The following is a 16,577-nucleotide window of genomic DNA, read 5'->3' on the forward strand; positions in this document are numbered from 1 at the left end:
CATAACCGGAATAAGTAAAAAAAACATATTTCGTGTGTAATTGAAGAATAGCAAGAACATTTAATAATATATTTATTTTTAATTTGGTTAATAAATTAAACAGAATGTATTATTTCCTCCTTTCTTATTGAGTCCTTCTTGTCCTGAATTATGGCCCAACAGTACTCTGTTAACATCGTAGGGTTCAATTTCCCTTCATACCGTTTCAGCATGGTGGCTATATTTCTGAATTTTTTTTTTGCCATGATCGTCCGATACATCACTGCAACTATCTGAAAAGAGATCCTGATTTGAATCCCTGAAATGTATTTTGAAGAACATGTTGCATCATAAATTTGTGTAAGCATTGATCAATTGATTCACAAAATCGTTATATTTTAGAGTCCCTGCTACTCATAAGTAAGTTTTTAATATTTTATTGAACATACTCGTGCTCACTTTTCTTTATCTGTTGGGTATGCTTCAAACTTCTAATCTTGTTGAAGTTGTCGAATCTATTTATATATTTAACAATCACCAGATACAGCTCAAGAGTCCATTTTATACTGGATATTGAACAACAATAACAATGTAAAGGATTTGGGAAGATATCGATCAGGACTTGTTTAGTGGATACCATCCCGGCATTTGCCTGGTAGGACTAACGAAAACCCGGAAAATTCCGGTCAGGATGGTCGGCAGTGGGAATCAAACCCACGACCTACCGAATGTGTAACTAACGCTTTACCACTTGAGCTACTTCGCTCGGTATTTCATTTTAGTATCTGATAGACGGAGAAATTTGACAGCAGGATATGCAAAACCTCTACCTGTTGAACGCATAGTCTTTACAAGTGTCCTTTAATTAGGGTCAGTTTCATATGAAGAATGCAAGAAGTGTATCTTCACAAACCATCAGATTTTCCCACTGTACATTTTTAAAACTATGATAGTGACACTTCTTACTTACAAACATACTGCATATGAACATGGAAATTGGAATTCACAGAAATACTGCACACTGATTTTGTATTTCTAAAGAATCCAAATGGATAATTTTTAGTTCGTAGAAATCCATGCTTTCTCGTTGTAACTCTAAGGTTAATATGCCGCACTATCTGAATAGTAATATAAACTCTAAACAAGGATTTTAGGATGATTTAAAAAAAAATAGGAAAATTGCGATCTTAGTTTTTGTATCAGGGTCCACAAAATTTTTGAATGGCCCCTAAATCTAGTATTCTTATTTTTTTTTACGGAATAAGCACATCATACTAAGCCAACTTATAGTTTGGGTTTGGCTACACTATATATAGTTCTCCAGATATAAAGGCCTACAATAAAATTTTTGATTGAACTCTAATGGATCTTTTGATCCAAAAAAATCGGAAATGTAAAATTAATTTGGGAACTCTTTTCCACAAATTCACTCTATTTACTGGAAATATGCTGAAAAACTATACTTGACAGCGAAATTCTGATTTTAGATTTGAATTTACCATCCATATGTTTATGTTACAGTAAAACTACTGGAATTGCTGGAAAACTATCCCTGACAGCGAATTTTGATTTAAGATTTGAATTTACCGTTGTAAAATCCTTTCGAAGTACGAATTTTTCTCCCGAAAATAGAACCTTTGTTACACAGTGAAATCAGATGCTGCAACTCATGACCTCACATTTTAGGATTTATTTTTATTTATTTATTTATTTATTTATTTATTTATTTATTTATTTTTTGTAGGGAATGATAACGCTTTTCATTAAATTGGATGAATTTGCCGTTTTCTGGTGCAAGAAACTATTGAAGATCTTCACAACGCTCTCCACTTCTTTTGATTTTATTTTTATACATAATTCAATAACAAACAGTATTACAGAAGTGGGCTATTTAATTCTTATAAAAAATCGTCAAATTAACGAAGACTTCAAGATTTCCATGTAGTGCAGAAAGGAGGTGGATAAAGCTGTCTTTTTCCGCCTGTGATAGTCATAAATAGTAAAACTGTTCATAGAAGACAGTACATTGTACGATTCAAGCATTGCAACAGCAATTTTAGTATAAGTCGCGTTTTATGAACCATTATACTTCTTGTTTTATAATTAATAAGCTTATCAGCAAGCATTCAGGCATTGTGATTCATTTCTTCTTCTGTATAGTTTTATAATAGCGAATTTTGAGGGTTGCAAAAAGTACCGAATTTACGGGGAGATTTATCTCGGCCAATTCAGTAGAAATCTCACATTAAGAAAATATAAACATTAAATTTGATATGTGCCCAGTAAAATCAGATGCTGCTACTCATGATTTCACACTTTAGGGGATTTTTTTGGGGGGTCACACTTTTCACGAAATGGAATAAATTTGCCGTTTTCTGGGGCAACAAAACAAAAGAAAGAAATAGATTAAAGCTGTCATTCATCAGGACTCAACTAATTAGGCAATAATAAATTTGTGTAATTGGTATGCTCTCAAAATATGTATTTAATAGAACTGAAATATATTTTATGTAATTTGCCTAGTTCAGTTTTTTTTTTTTTTTTAAAGGAAAAAAATAAGTAATCCTAAGTACAGTACGTAGCAAATGAGTATTTGAAGGCAGTGACAAATACTTAGTGGAATATAGCTTTTAGTATTCAACATACGTTTTTGCTCATTGTCATGTTTGTGAACACCATAGAAACCCTTTCTCCTGTTGATCCATGGACTCAATATGTTATTTTAGGTGAAGATATGTAATAGTTTAGTGTGATTACTGTGAGAATATACAGTAACTACATAATCTAGTCAAATTGCTAATCTTATACTTCGAGTTGTATTTCCGTTCTGCTCAATGCAACATCTATTTACATACAAAGAGAGTTTTCGGTAAATTACACAACATAGCAGCCATCTTGAGTTTTTTTTAATGTACGTGAGATTTATGCAAATTCATACGTATCCTGTTTCTTATAGTCTGTAGTGCAGTTTATTTCTCTTTTTTTTCTTTTCTTTCTTTTCTTTTTTATTTAAACGTAAACTTACGGTATGAGCAATGGGAATCAAATCATACATGCTTTTATTATGTCCGATAAACGGTTTCTATGCACGGGTTAAGATATTGCTTTCTACGTATCGAATGAAATTGGATTCAATTGGGTCTTCAACGTCTAAAGTATTCATATAGATATAGAATCTTGTTTTTAAATATATTGTAAAACTTTGTGTATTTTTGTCTCACATATAAGGAAGAGGTAGAGCAGTTAATAAAAAGAGTGTCCGAAATCGACTCCCACTACCAGTTTTATTATAAAAATCCACTATATGAGTATTTGTACAAAAATACTATACAATTTGGTCTCTATTTAAAAAGGTAAGTAAAAGGTAGTCCTTGACCGAGTGGTCGCAGACAGGATCTCCAACAGAGCCCCGTAGCAGGCTAAGCGGCTGAGGTTGGGATTCCCAGACAGAGCCCCGTAGCAGGCTAATCCAGGAGATAGGATAGGCGTAGTCCCGTAGCAGACTAGAGGCCTGGGGTTAGGTTACTCCAAGAGTCCCGTAGCAGACTAGAGGAGGGTCACCAGAGAACTGGTGTCGAGTTGCCTTCGTCCATCCAATTTATAGGGTCCTTTTGGGTGGCGGTGGCGCTGCTGCTCCGATGTCGTCTTCTGCTCCATGGGAGGGGTTGGAAGCCGTCGTCTGCATGTGATTATAGGTCCCTCTGGCGGGAGATCCTCTTGCTGAACCATGTGGTGTTGTTTGTAAACATTGAAGCGTGGAACTGCTTGTTTACGACATCACATAGGATATTACAATATATATTAAAATGCGAGGTTTATACGTTTGAGGTCAAGAAAAGTTAATATGTGTGTGACCAGTTCTTTCGACAATGATATCTCGGAAATCACAAGCTCTAGAAAGATGCCGCTTTCATTGATCGATTGCAAATTTTGTAAATTAACTGTTTTTCTTTATTACATATTTTAAGGGTACATTGGAAGTGTTGCAATTAAAAAAAAAAAGTCATCATATCCTACGAGTTACATATTTCAACACCACACATTTGTATACGAGGTTAGTATATTTCTCCGACGTTTGTTTCGTGGCCAAATGATAATAAAAAACGGAGGATAACCATTTCTTCAGGCTAAGATGAATCTTTATTGTTTGGAGTGTTTTGCCCAATGAACAGCATATATCACTGGCATAATTAATTGTGTGTAATGTATTTGCTTATTACATACTGTATGCAAGAAGGCGCGGTGGCTCAGTGGTAGAGCGTTCACCTCCGGTGCTTGGGGTCCCTGGTTCGATCTCAGCTCGCGCCGTGTGGACTTTGTGGTGGACAAACACCGTGCTCGTGGGTTTTCTCGGGGTTCTCCCGTTTCCTCCCACTTTCTTCATTCCACCATTTTCACTCCTCTCTCATCATCACCGTCTCCTTTAGCCTAACCGGCATAACCATGGGACGTAAAACTCAAAGATTACATTACATTGTATGCAAGAAGAAAGAAAACACTGATCATACACGAATTAGAAACTCTAACCGGAAGTAGATCTTGCAAATGGTGTGAGATATTGAAGAAATAATCGAAAAACTCTCCCCTTTATGATAACCTTTGCCGATTTTTTTTTTTTTTTTTTAATCAAGACTCCCTTCACTTGGGTTTATAAATTGATATCTACAGATGTAGTGAGGAATGACAAAGAGATTCATGTTCGTATATGAATGATTCACTATGTAGACAGCACAGGTTCAGCTAGTAAATATTTAAAAAAATAGAACAGAGATTCTCCCTTTTTGTCCCACACACGTATTTCAATATTTTTTCCATAATAATTTACCTTCATTATAAAATTAATTATCAGTCTTCTGTAGCCTACAGGACATAAATGTGGGATGTAAAAGGGAAAGACTTCATTTCATTTCACTTGGACACGCAAATTAATATTCTTTCAATATGACGTTATTATAATATAAAATGCCAGCTGTTTGGTGCAAGGTTGTTCATATCCACTGAAGGATTAATCTAAATTTATACAGAATTTTGTTCTGTAAGAGTTAAATTGTTGTTATTCCTAGAATTAATTGACATGGGTTTCCTTGAACATACTGCATGTACACAATCTTAGCGATGTGTGTGTGTGTGTGTGTATGTATGAGCATGGATGTATGAAATTCTAAGTAGTAATCCTGTTCTCTTAGAATCCTGTACCAGGTCGTGATGAGATGCAGGTTTCTGTCTGGTTCTGAATCAACTTTCATTATGTTATTTCGTAACTGTTGTATACATCTTGTAGAAAAAAAAATAAAACGTTTATTATTTTTATTGACCTTGAGTTAAACGTGGAATAATTTGTACACGACAACTTCTTTTTAAAAGAATTCTGTAGATTTGACTCGACTGACATGTTAATCCACGTAAAATAAAAATTTTGCGAATAAAGGTTACATATGAAACGTAAAACAGATGTTAAAATATTGATGCTGACTGGTAGGATATCGTGCATTAATGAGTTTATAATATCGCAAAACAAATTATCTTTTAAAGAGTAGTGTTATACACTTATGGCAGGATATCCAGTAAGGGGTTGTTATATTGGTTTAACAATCGGAAATAAGTTAACTGATTGTTTAGCTGTGCACATAGTTCTGATTAATTAATTAATTTAAAGTTAAATTTGACATCCCTTCTCTTTCTCAGCTCGGAGACTTAAGACAGGATTGTTGGTGCAAGTGGGAATCGATCCGCTAGTCAAGTTTATATCCGGGACTAGCACCGGGAAATATGGGACTATGTGCGTTTTTGACGACCACGAAGAGGTGGTGCTGTATTTTATATCTGATCTCAAGTTTAGTACAGGGTGAAGCAGTGAGTTCTTGGTATTATTGCAGGGTTCCTACTAGTCAAGGAAGACAAGGAAAACTCAGGGAAAATGGTGTAGATCAGGGAAACTTGGAGGAAAGGACTGGAAATCAGGGAAAGTCAGGGAAATTTTATAAAATATATTTTTCTATCATTAATTGTACACCAATTTCAGCTTAGCCAGCCATTAATGATCACAGTATGAATCGTTGCTCAGATTTTTATGGGTAGTAAATGGAATGTACGTACGAGCAATTGATCATTATTTGTCTCTATAGAATAAATGTTCTCATATATAAATATTTTTTCTATTCACCGTTATTTATTCCTTATTTATGTCAACGTTATATGACACCCATTATGAAAGTCAGGGAATTTCCTGCCAAAGGTCAGAGAAATAGATATCTCCAGATCAGTAGGAACCCTGTAAAAGATCGAATTAAGTATTGGCCAATTGCAGGCTAGAAAGCCCGAAATAATGGTATTCGTGATTAATTTCGTTGACTGTTTCGCGTCATACGTTGTCTATGGTTTCGCCTTAGAACTATATGCAGCCGATCACGGTTTTTCATGGGCTTTTAGAAGAATTGTCAGTGGTAATTGACAGACAATTAATGAAGAATAATAGTTAAAATTAAGAACAAGGTTTCATTATTTCGTTGAGTTTAAACTAAACCGTGAACCTCCATTTGCTGTCGCACTCCCATCATTAATTTGTGTTCTATAGACCCTCTTTTGTAAGAGAAATCGCATGTGAGTCATAAAATTTTAGCAAGTTGTATTGGAAGCTTTACCCTATAATATTCATAACAGTTAATTTTAATCTAATTGCAAAACCCTTCTTGTTTTCCCGAAAACGTAATACAACCACAGTTGCTATTACTTAATATTTTAAACTTAAAAGCGCCATGGAAACATTGAATGAGAACGTTATTTCCTGAAAGCCAGTGTGCAACATTGTTGTTAACTGAAATGGAAATACGAAAACCTTGCCATGTTTCTTCCATTTCAGGCTCTAGCTATGGTGAACGAGCTTGTTTTTGCTTCGCGTATTCGTTAATTCAAATCCTGCTGGGAGTATAAGGCAACCGGAGAAGTTCGAAAATTAAGAAGCTGAAATGGAGGCAATTGAGAATTGGGATTAGATGTATGGAACTTGAGCAATTACGACTTCATTAGCAAATGCTGGAGCGTGCTTCTGCGGGCAATATATTCTGTTGCTCCTTCTGAGTCTTTCGTACTGAGCTGGAAGTCGAAATTCGAATATCTGGTGTGGATATCACAATGAACCACCACTCTACCCCCTTTTCTTCCGTTCTAAGTCAAGTATGAAACACCTCTTTAATTATTTTAAATGAAAAGTCGAAATACCAAATTTCATGTTTCTAAAGAATTCCGAGATGGGGAAATCTTATAATAATTACATGCATCATTTCTCCCCCTTCCACGTCGGATTTCCAAAAATCCTTCCTTATGATACGTTACATCATGAATCCATTGTACTGTTCAGATTTCAAGTTGAAGCAATCTATCCTACACAATGATCATTCAGTCAGAAATACTACTTATATATATAATATTAGCAAATTCCCGTTCTTCACACGGGGAAAATACATTTCACTTTTAGACATAAAGGACGATTAGGCTGAGTTCGGAGTTAAACGGCATTGGAAGTGGTACTGTTCGTGTCAGCGGCCCCGAAAACTATGTAATCAACATTAATATCAGTCATTTTCGATCATCTTTATATATATATATATATCCCTCCCCAAGTTGCGGGGCTGAACAGTAACACTTCTGATGCGATTTAAACAGCATCAGTAGTGTCACTGTTCATCTCAGCGATCCCGAAAACTATGGAACCGACACTAATATCGGTCATTTTCGATCATCTTTAAATAGCTCCCCTCCTCCTTCCCTAAGTTGCAACATCAAAGTGAAATGACAAAACTATCCTAGGCCCGAACATCATCTATGTTGAAAATTTGATCGAGATCGGTCGAGTGATTCAAGATGTATGAAGTTACAAACATACTGACTTTCAATTTTATATATTAGATATAAAAAGGCAGATTACTCAGGTAATGAGTATGTCACGTCGAATTATATTCTCCCTTAGAAGGAAGTGTCACTTCTGATACAGTTAAACAATATATATATATATATATATATATATATATATATATATATATATATATATATATATATATATATAATATTAAATGACATCTAAGTGAATTGCCTACAGTATATGAAGAACTGGGAATTACAGACTTGCAATGAAGACGCAAATTAAGAATCGGTATATCACCGTTACATGAACTACATAATTGTTGCTTCATTACATAGATATTCTTCCATATATCACTTGATATTTCTCTAATGCAAGGGTATTTTGACTTCTTGTAGAATTTTTGTATTCTGCATCATATACTTGAGAAACTAGTTGTATGTAACACAATCACATATTACCAGATGGCAACGTGTACGCTATCGTTAACGAAGGCACTTAACATCGGTTAGATGAAAATACTGTGATAGTTTATAAAGCAATATTCAAGTGTTCTTTATGAGATGATTTTTCTTCTTCTTTTAATCAGAACACTATTACCTACATTGGACCCTAAGTGATTGCAAGTGGCTGCAATTTGTCGAATGAGTCATACTTTGCTTTCTTAGTGTATGAATCAGCCACCACCGTGAGGGTTGAAATAGAATGAAGAAGGGAGAATATTTTGGCCATCAATTGAGTAATAACAACAATCGCCCCCTTGATGAAATTATTTCCCTCTTCTTCAGCAGTTTCCTGTGTTCTCCACTCGAGGAAATTCCCCCTTACTTATGTTTTGATATGTATCTACAGAAAATCCCTTCTTGCATTGCTCACTGGTAATTTTTTTCTTGCGTTTAGCTGTAGAGCTACCAGATTTATTGCGTGAGAGTTTCCTAGTAAACCTATATATATATATTTGCATCTTACTGGCTATTTTGCGAAAGATTAGCATTTTGCTGTTTTCTTGTACGGAAACTCAAACTTATCACAGTATCTGATTTTGTTACCGTTATTTTTATTTGATTGATACTTATATGTTCTGAGTCATGTCGGTCGGAGCAGTTGAACAGCGGTGACACGAAAAGCAATGGTGGTTAATTTATTTCATACTTACCTTCTTTTTTTATGCGAGACTACCTCTAACGATCAGAAATGACCATTTTGCAAACGGGATCCAATCAGGAAGGCTTAGGATCACTATTCTTAATGAGGCTTGCGCTCTGTAATGGACACAGACAATATAAACAGGGTGTATCAAAAGTCCGGGGCCAAAGGTCAACTTCGTTATGAGTAGGATTACCATATGTCCGTATTTTGTACGGACTGTTTGTATTTTTGGGTCCGTGACCGTGTCGGGGCCGCGGTGGCTTAGTGGTAGAGCGTGTTTGGGGTCCTGGGTTCGATCCCAGCCCCCGCCAAGTGAACTTTGTGGTGGACAAACACCGTGTGCGTGGGTTTTCTCGGGGTTCTCCCGTTTCCTCCCACTTTCTTCATTCCATCATTTCATTCATTACTCATTATCACCGTCTCCTTTAGCCTAACCGGCATAACCGTCGGACGTAAAACTCAAAATTTCATTTCATTTCATTTCATTTTCCGTATCCGTGTCGTACAACGCATGAAATAGAAAATATCCCTATTTGATAGGGTTTGGAGCTGCCCGAAATTTCCCGAGTCGGGAATCGCTAAAATCTCTAAAATGATAAAAATAGTGAATGTTCTTCACGCCCATAATAATACTAACTTTTTCAATAACAAGTTATTTCGAAAAACCATACTACAGTTTAAATATCTATAATCATATAGTAGTTTTTTATTTTTGATATAATGTTTGCTAGTTTTTTTTTTTTTTTTTTAATTAGGTACTCCTGGTGTGATAAAGGCACATACCGAAGTTCTAAATTAATGTAAAAGAATAGTTTTCATCATATAACTGATATTTTAGTTACTGTTTTATTAAAGTAGTTTATGTTTTAATAAAAATGTCTTAATTTTTTCCATTCCAGGGTTCTTTTGGTTAGATTTAATATACGTAATCTAATCGTATGATTTATTATATTTGCGTTAATGAAAAAAAAAATATATAGCATGTTAGTTTCCAATAGTGTTTTAAGTATTACAGTAGACAACTGTGTGATAACTTAGAAAGGTGATTGTTAGGTAAGAAATTCCAAATATTTATTCCGTATTTAATTACCGTATCTTTGATGGGTCCTCATTTATTATTTTTCTAAGACTTGTCCGTATTTTGGATCAAAAAATTATGGCAACCCTAGTTATGAGTGAAGATTCGTAAAACTGGAAAGATAAAAAAGTTATTGAAAATAGGCGATTTTCAATCTAAAAGGGGGGGGGATTTTTCCCCAATCGCACCAGCTGTTTGAGCTCTACACTGGTAAGGCCAAGGATGTTATAAATAGAGGATCTGCCCATATGTATCTTTATTCTATTAAATCAATGAAGCTAAAAAAACAATCGAGCATCGTCACATTTGATTGGCTACTATCGTTTCTGCCATGATTGTTGGTTCAAAACATTGCAATCCTATTGGGCAGAGTAGTGTAGGTGAATGTGTGACATATGGCTTCAAGATTTTGTTGTAAGGGCAGATCCTATATTTTATAAGATCCTTGGGTAAGGCATCCTATGTTGAATGAAAAAGCAAAGTTGCCAGTTCAGTAGCCTATTTCCTTGGGGTCTTATCATAGCAACAATACAGCATGTTAGAAAACGAATTCGAGATGTTATTGGTATTGGAACCTAGAACAATCTGAACGTATGTTCTAGGTTCCCTCACATAACAATATGGGCATTCATTGTAATTTCTGCGTTCGAACAGCTTGCTGAACTGGAAACTGTGGTTCTTTTTCTTTTTAGTTATTTGATATATGACATCTTACCAGTGTGGAGCGCAAAGTTTATATTGTTAACTACCTATTATCAACAACTTTCCTTTTTTTCTATGCTTTCGTATTTTTTTTACTTGTAACGGAGTTGGCCTCTGGTCCCCGGACTTTTGGTACACCCGGTATATAGTTTATACATCCCTTCATGTGAGGAAACAAACTATTTTAAAGTATAAATTCTTTTAAAATAAATGGACACGTGCCTCAATTTTTTAGAAAATTTCGCTTCTAAGGACGACCAAAGGGAGGAAATTTCAATAATATTTTAATTTTTCGACTTTCTATTCTTAAAATGGCGAAAGTAAAGGAAACGGCTCCACATTTTGAAATGAATTTTTAAAAACAGCACTTGGGTCGAGGTGAGTTTTTATAATTTCCATTGAAATACACATCCTAAGGGGAAGAAGAGGTTCTAATATTCTTTGGAATATTCTAATATTCCATATACCTATTCTCCTCGTGCGAAGAACGGGCATTTCAGTTGATCTATAATATAAAAAAGAAAGTGACTATGTTTGTGACGTCATACCTCTTGAACCACACGACCGATCTCGGTCAAGGGTCACCGAGGTGAACAATGACACTTCCGTTGTCATTTTTAAATCCAAATTCAGCCCCACAACTTGGGGGGAGGAGAAAGATATATAAAAATGATCAAAAATGACCGACATTAGTGTCGAATCCGTAGTTTTTAAGGTCGCTGAGATGAAAAGTGGCACTTCCGATGCCGTTGAAATCTAAATTCAGCCCACAATAGTAATATTTAATTTTTACTGTTATTTTTACCAAACATATGATGTAAGGAGTTATACATTTAAAGTTTTTATTTCAACCCAGCTAAGCGTATATATATTTGCATAATGTTTTCCAAGTGAAAAGTTAATACTAGATACTTGTATTTCCAAAATCATGCCTGCCCAAGGCTAACGGAAACTGTTTCCATGGTACTCACTAACCATTAAATGCACACGGTTGCTACATCAAATGTAGCGTATTTGGATTTATCTGTAGATTGTTGACGAGGCGATCTGATACGTAAAGGTATGTTCTGAGCCTCGTTTTTTTTTTTTTTTTTTTAAATAATTATTTTAAAAGAGAGAGGAAAATGATATGCTTAGACCAGGAACGTTATAAACCACAATCGCGTTACAAAGTTGGTAGCAGTTAAAAGTGGAGACCGAGAAAGCATGTGAATTTATATGATTTTTTTGTATTACAAAAAATAATGGAAGGTTTGGATGGAGAATTCCAAAGGGCAAGCTAAAATGGGAAGAAAACCACAGGACCGTTTTGCGGAAGTAATTTGTTCCAGTGTCTTTTTTTAAAATCTTTTTTTTTGGTCAGTTGTATATAAAGCGTGCGTTTTTACTATAAGAAACACTTCTCCCTCAGAGACATTAACATAGAAAAAAAAAAAAACTTCAAAGTCCAAACTTCTCTTCTTGTTTTTAGTTTTGCCTCTTATACCCTATGTATCAGTTGCCACTCAACATTTTAATACCGATATGCAAACCATTGATTGCTTCATGCACTGATGTTAGGGTTGCGTACAAGACAGGAGTTGAGGCTGTCTCGTCTTGCATCTTGTCATGAAAATTCTGTTTCGTCCTGATCTTGTCAAAAGTTCTTTCTCGTATCAGCAGAGTGAACGAGGATCATAATATGCACATTAGGGCTGTATATACAAGATGTTTCAAAACAACCCCGACAACGTGTGGGAGGTGATTCCTGACACCAAGGTAAGACAAAAGGTATAGACCAACATTGGTGCACAAATGCTTCCTTTCGGAGTTATAGGTTGCCGAAAACATGAAAAAATGAATTTTAAAAGGTCCACAGTTCCAAAACTATGGGACCTACCGTAGTCTGGTCAAGACTTCACTGAGTAGCTAGTATGTGCCCTATCCAAATATCCAAGTTTCACAACCTGCAGTACTTCCGCAACAATTTTTATAGAGGTAATTGGTGAGTACTTCAAATAATATACTAATAGCCAAACTCGCTCTATAAAAATTATTGCGTTAGTACCTTAGGATTCTGAAACATATATTTTTGGATAGCACACATGTTAGTTCCTAAATGAAGTCTTGACCCGACTACGGTAGGTTCCATAGTTTTGGAGCTGTGGACCTTTAAAGTTCAGTTTTCCATGTTTTTGGCAGCATGTAACTCCGAAAGAAAGCATTTATGCACCCAGGTTGGTCTATACTTTTTGTCTTATCTTGATGTCAGGAATCACCTCCCACACGTTGTCAATGTTGTTTTGAAATACCCTGTATATAATATACCTTTCTGCAGTACAAAAGTAATTTTCCACGTACAATATGCAACGCTATGGATCCAGAAGACAATACACTGGAGCAAGAAGGGTCTGTTCTATACGAGGTGATCATACGGTGGAGCAAGTGTCTATTTTGTACAAGATAATCGTCATGATGGTCTGTGCACTATCCAACTGCATCAGAATCAAGTCTTGATGTGAGTTTCTGTGTTCCATAATACAATATAATACTACACTACTCTTTACTTTTTTGTGAATGATGCACACACACCCACAAAAGTAAGAAGTATAGTGTCTGCCCTCATAAGGTTCGTCATGATTTGATAGAAATATAACGAAATGGTAATGTAAACTGTGGCTGCTACTCCATGTGTTATGGCAAACACCGTGTTCGTGTGTTTTCTCGGGGTTCTCCCTTTCCTCCCACTTTCTTCATTATCACTGTCTCCTTTAGCGTAGCCGCATAACCGTGAAACGTGAAACTGAAGGATTTCATTTTATTATTTTTTTCCCACGTGTCACGGGGAAAATGTCATTGAACATACGCCTTAAATTCTACTAAAAATAAATCAAGGTGGTTGTTAAGGAATCGAAATAATTTTCTGAATAAAACGAATTCGGATTCGGTAGCGAAACTAATTTTCTGAAAAGATCGATTCCGGGCGAAGACTCGAAAATGACTTTATGAGAAAATTTGTTGTGGAACCGAGGATTCCCTCGAGTTATCAGTTCACAGTTGCTCACAGCATCGTTTGCAAATTTTTTACGAGAGTTAGCGATGTTTCCAAGTGATGACGACAAAATGTGTTCCGGTCCCCTTCTCAATACTCACCGAATTATAGCTTCCGTTTGTTTGGGTTCCGGAACTGGAGCTCAAACATTTTCTGTTCCGCTGTTGATGGAGACTACTCGATAGGAAGCTACTTCCATAAAATACATTAGATCTTGTATAACTTTAGAATTGGGATTTTATGCATTCAACTTTTTGATAGAATTAATTATTTTGTTTTGTTGCAGTAACCTGATACTTATTTGCTGTCTTTTCCATTCCAGATATTCGACTCCAACTAAACGAGCAGCTACGATGTCTGGATGTTCGTATGGAATCACAGGTGGCGCTGGTAGCGGAAGTCCAAGACTACTTCCGGCGAAGAGCGGAAGTAGAGTTGGACTACAGCAAAAACCTGGATAAGCTAGCCAAAAGTTTACATCTGCGTCACAAGGAACAAAAACAAAAGTAAGTGACCAGTTCTTTAAATTAGTTTTTGGCCCTAGTATCGAGTTCTGTTTGTTTCTATATTTATTGTTGACAAGGGTCATTCACCTCCCTGTTTGTAAAAGAGTTATCTTCAAAGTAAAATTAACTTTTTAAAAGAAAGCTGGAAAAAAATTGTATAAGGAACTGACCATGCTCTGAGCTGAATTCAAACCCGCAATCGTCAACCTATTTCCTTAACCACTCAAGGACGCCAGCTGCATCGTTAAGATACAAGGTATAGTTGTAATTAAATCTATTTCACAGTATTCTAATGCACTATTGTCCGCTTTTCACTGACGTAACGTCAGTAAGAATGATCCAATACAAGCACTAAGTGATACAGGATTACCTTGACATTCAGTATAAAACTAACACTGGGGTTGTTTAGGCTGTTTGTGCTGTAGTTTAACTTTGTTTAATTAATTTCATATTACATTCTTAGACTTAATTGAATAATTCTAGAATAAAATTACTTAATTTGAATTTATGTCGTCTGTTAGGAGCGAGGTTATATAGAACTCAGAGTGGGATCTGAACTATTGTAGTGGGTTTGATACTGTCGTATCGAGAATCGAACACGGTACCTCGTGCTCCGCTGATCACTAGACCAGAGAGGGAGGCTAAGCTTAGAATAAAGAGGATACATTAAAAAAAAAGATATTCTAGCATGACATCATAATTTCTGCTGTCATACTTGTTCCCATGGGCGGAGTTAGGAATTGTCTCCCGGGGGGGCAGACCTCTTGTCTGCTGGGGGGCACGGTAAATACAAATAAGAATTGAAGGATCTTGTAGGTGTCATTTTTATTTTTTGTCAAAAAGTTGGGAAGGCAATGCCCTCCTATGTCCACCCATAGCTACGCCTATGCTTGTTAACAACAGTATCATTAGCCAACATTTCTTTTTTAAACCTAAATATGCAGATTACAGCTGACAAATTATTTAACTGTGAAGCACGTGCCCAATGCAAATTAACTTGTAATGTTTAACGTATCCCCAAGTGAAAAAAAAAGAGCGAATAGAAATGATGAATCCAATAATCAATCAATGCTTTCATCTTCGATTGCTTTCCGGCTTTGATTTGTTAAATGATCTTGATTTAATTAACGATATAATGGGATGTATGTTCTTTCTTTAAATGCCAATCTAAAACGAAGCAAAAGCTAGAGTTCCCCAAGGATCTTATCTTGATTCCCTCCGTAACACAAGAATTTCTTAAGTAGATTTATTTGTCTCTTAAATGTCTCGAACAGCACTGTGCCATAACTTTTTTTTTTCTGCTTCACATTTACCCTGACACCTATTTGGTAAATGCTGCAACGCTGACCTTTAACTAACAACCACATAATTGTTTCTCCCTCGGGGATGTTAGATTAATAGGGTTATTATAGTCGTCGGCTAATTCACTGTAAGTAATCTATTAATATTATAGACTAATTACAAGCTTTTATGCTGTTTGTAAAATACTTTCATCCACTTCAAATTCAGCATCTAGTTTTAATTACAGTTCCTTGTTGTTAACGATACATTGGCCTTCAAAGTTCCAAGTTCACTTTTAACATGCCCTTCTGGCTATAACGGGACATGTTAACTCAAGGTGATATCCACAATCAGCTGTTATTATTATTACATATATACCCGATTGGATTTTAAGGTGTTTGCGGTTTCCATGGTCAGACATAAGCTGACCCCGATTGCAAGGTAGCTTCTGTATCTTCGCATAGAAGTATCTTTAAAAATCAGAAAGCAAGTCTGAGGTTTATTTTTCTTTACGACACTTAGTGTGTGAAATAAACCAGATCACTTTGCAGGCTGGTACAGTGACCAACAAGACGGGGATAAATAAATAATTTTCTTCCAGCACATTTAGTAGGCATTATAAAAATGTTAAAAAAGAGCTATGCGATAGCCTTGTGATTTTAATATTATAAAACCACGTTTCAAATTATTTTGTAGCAACCGACACTATGAGATGAGTATTAAAGTAGCCAAAAAGCTCTTTCCTACAACATCCATGTAAGGTTATTTTGGTTTGCAACTACTTCGAACAGTAACTACATACCGTATTGTATACATATGAAAATGTTTTTCTTGTGTCTATTTTAGTGATTCCCAACCTGGGGCATCCCCCTGGGGAGCGTGAAGATCGAGCAGGGGGGGGGGGTGCTCAAGCTATAACAACTAAAATGTGAAATTATAAATAAAACACAACTTTTAATAACCATTTACACTTTAGGAAATTTCAAAACGCTA

At 35.6% G+C, this 16,577-nt stretch overlaps 1 protein-coding gene across 3 annotated transcripts in view; it reads left to right on the forward strand.

The window, feature by feature from the left end:
- The window catches only part of LOC145676512 (SLIT-ROBO Rho GTPase-activating protein 1-like), a 251,693-nt gene that overhangs the window by 152,640 nt on the left and 82,476 nt on the right, over nt 1-16,577 (forward strand). For all 3 annotated transcript variants that reach the window (XM_081747334.1, XM_081747332.1, XM_081747333.1), the window contains exon 2: nt 14,120-14,303. In XM_081747334.1, coding sequence (XP_081603460.1) covers nt 14,120-14,303 — 184 coding nt within the window. The remainder of the gene's footprint in view (nt 1-14,119; nt 14,304-16,577) is intronic.

Source organism: Thermobia domestica, unplaced genomic scaffold (assembly GCF_964235325.1).
Source record: "Thermobia domestica unplaced genomic scaffold, izTheDome1.hap1.1 HAP1_SCAFFOLD_186, whole genome shotgun sequence".
NCBI lineage: Eukaryota > Metazoa > Arthropoda > Insecta > Zygentoma > Lepismatidae > Thermobia > Thermobia domestica.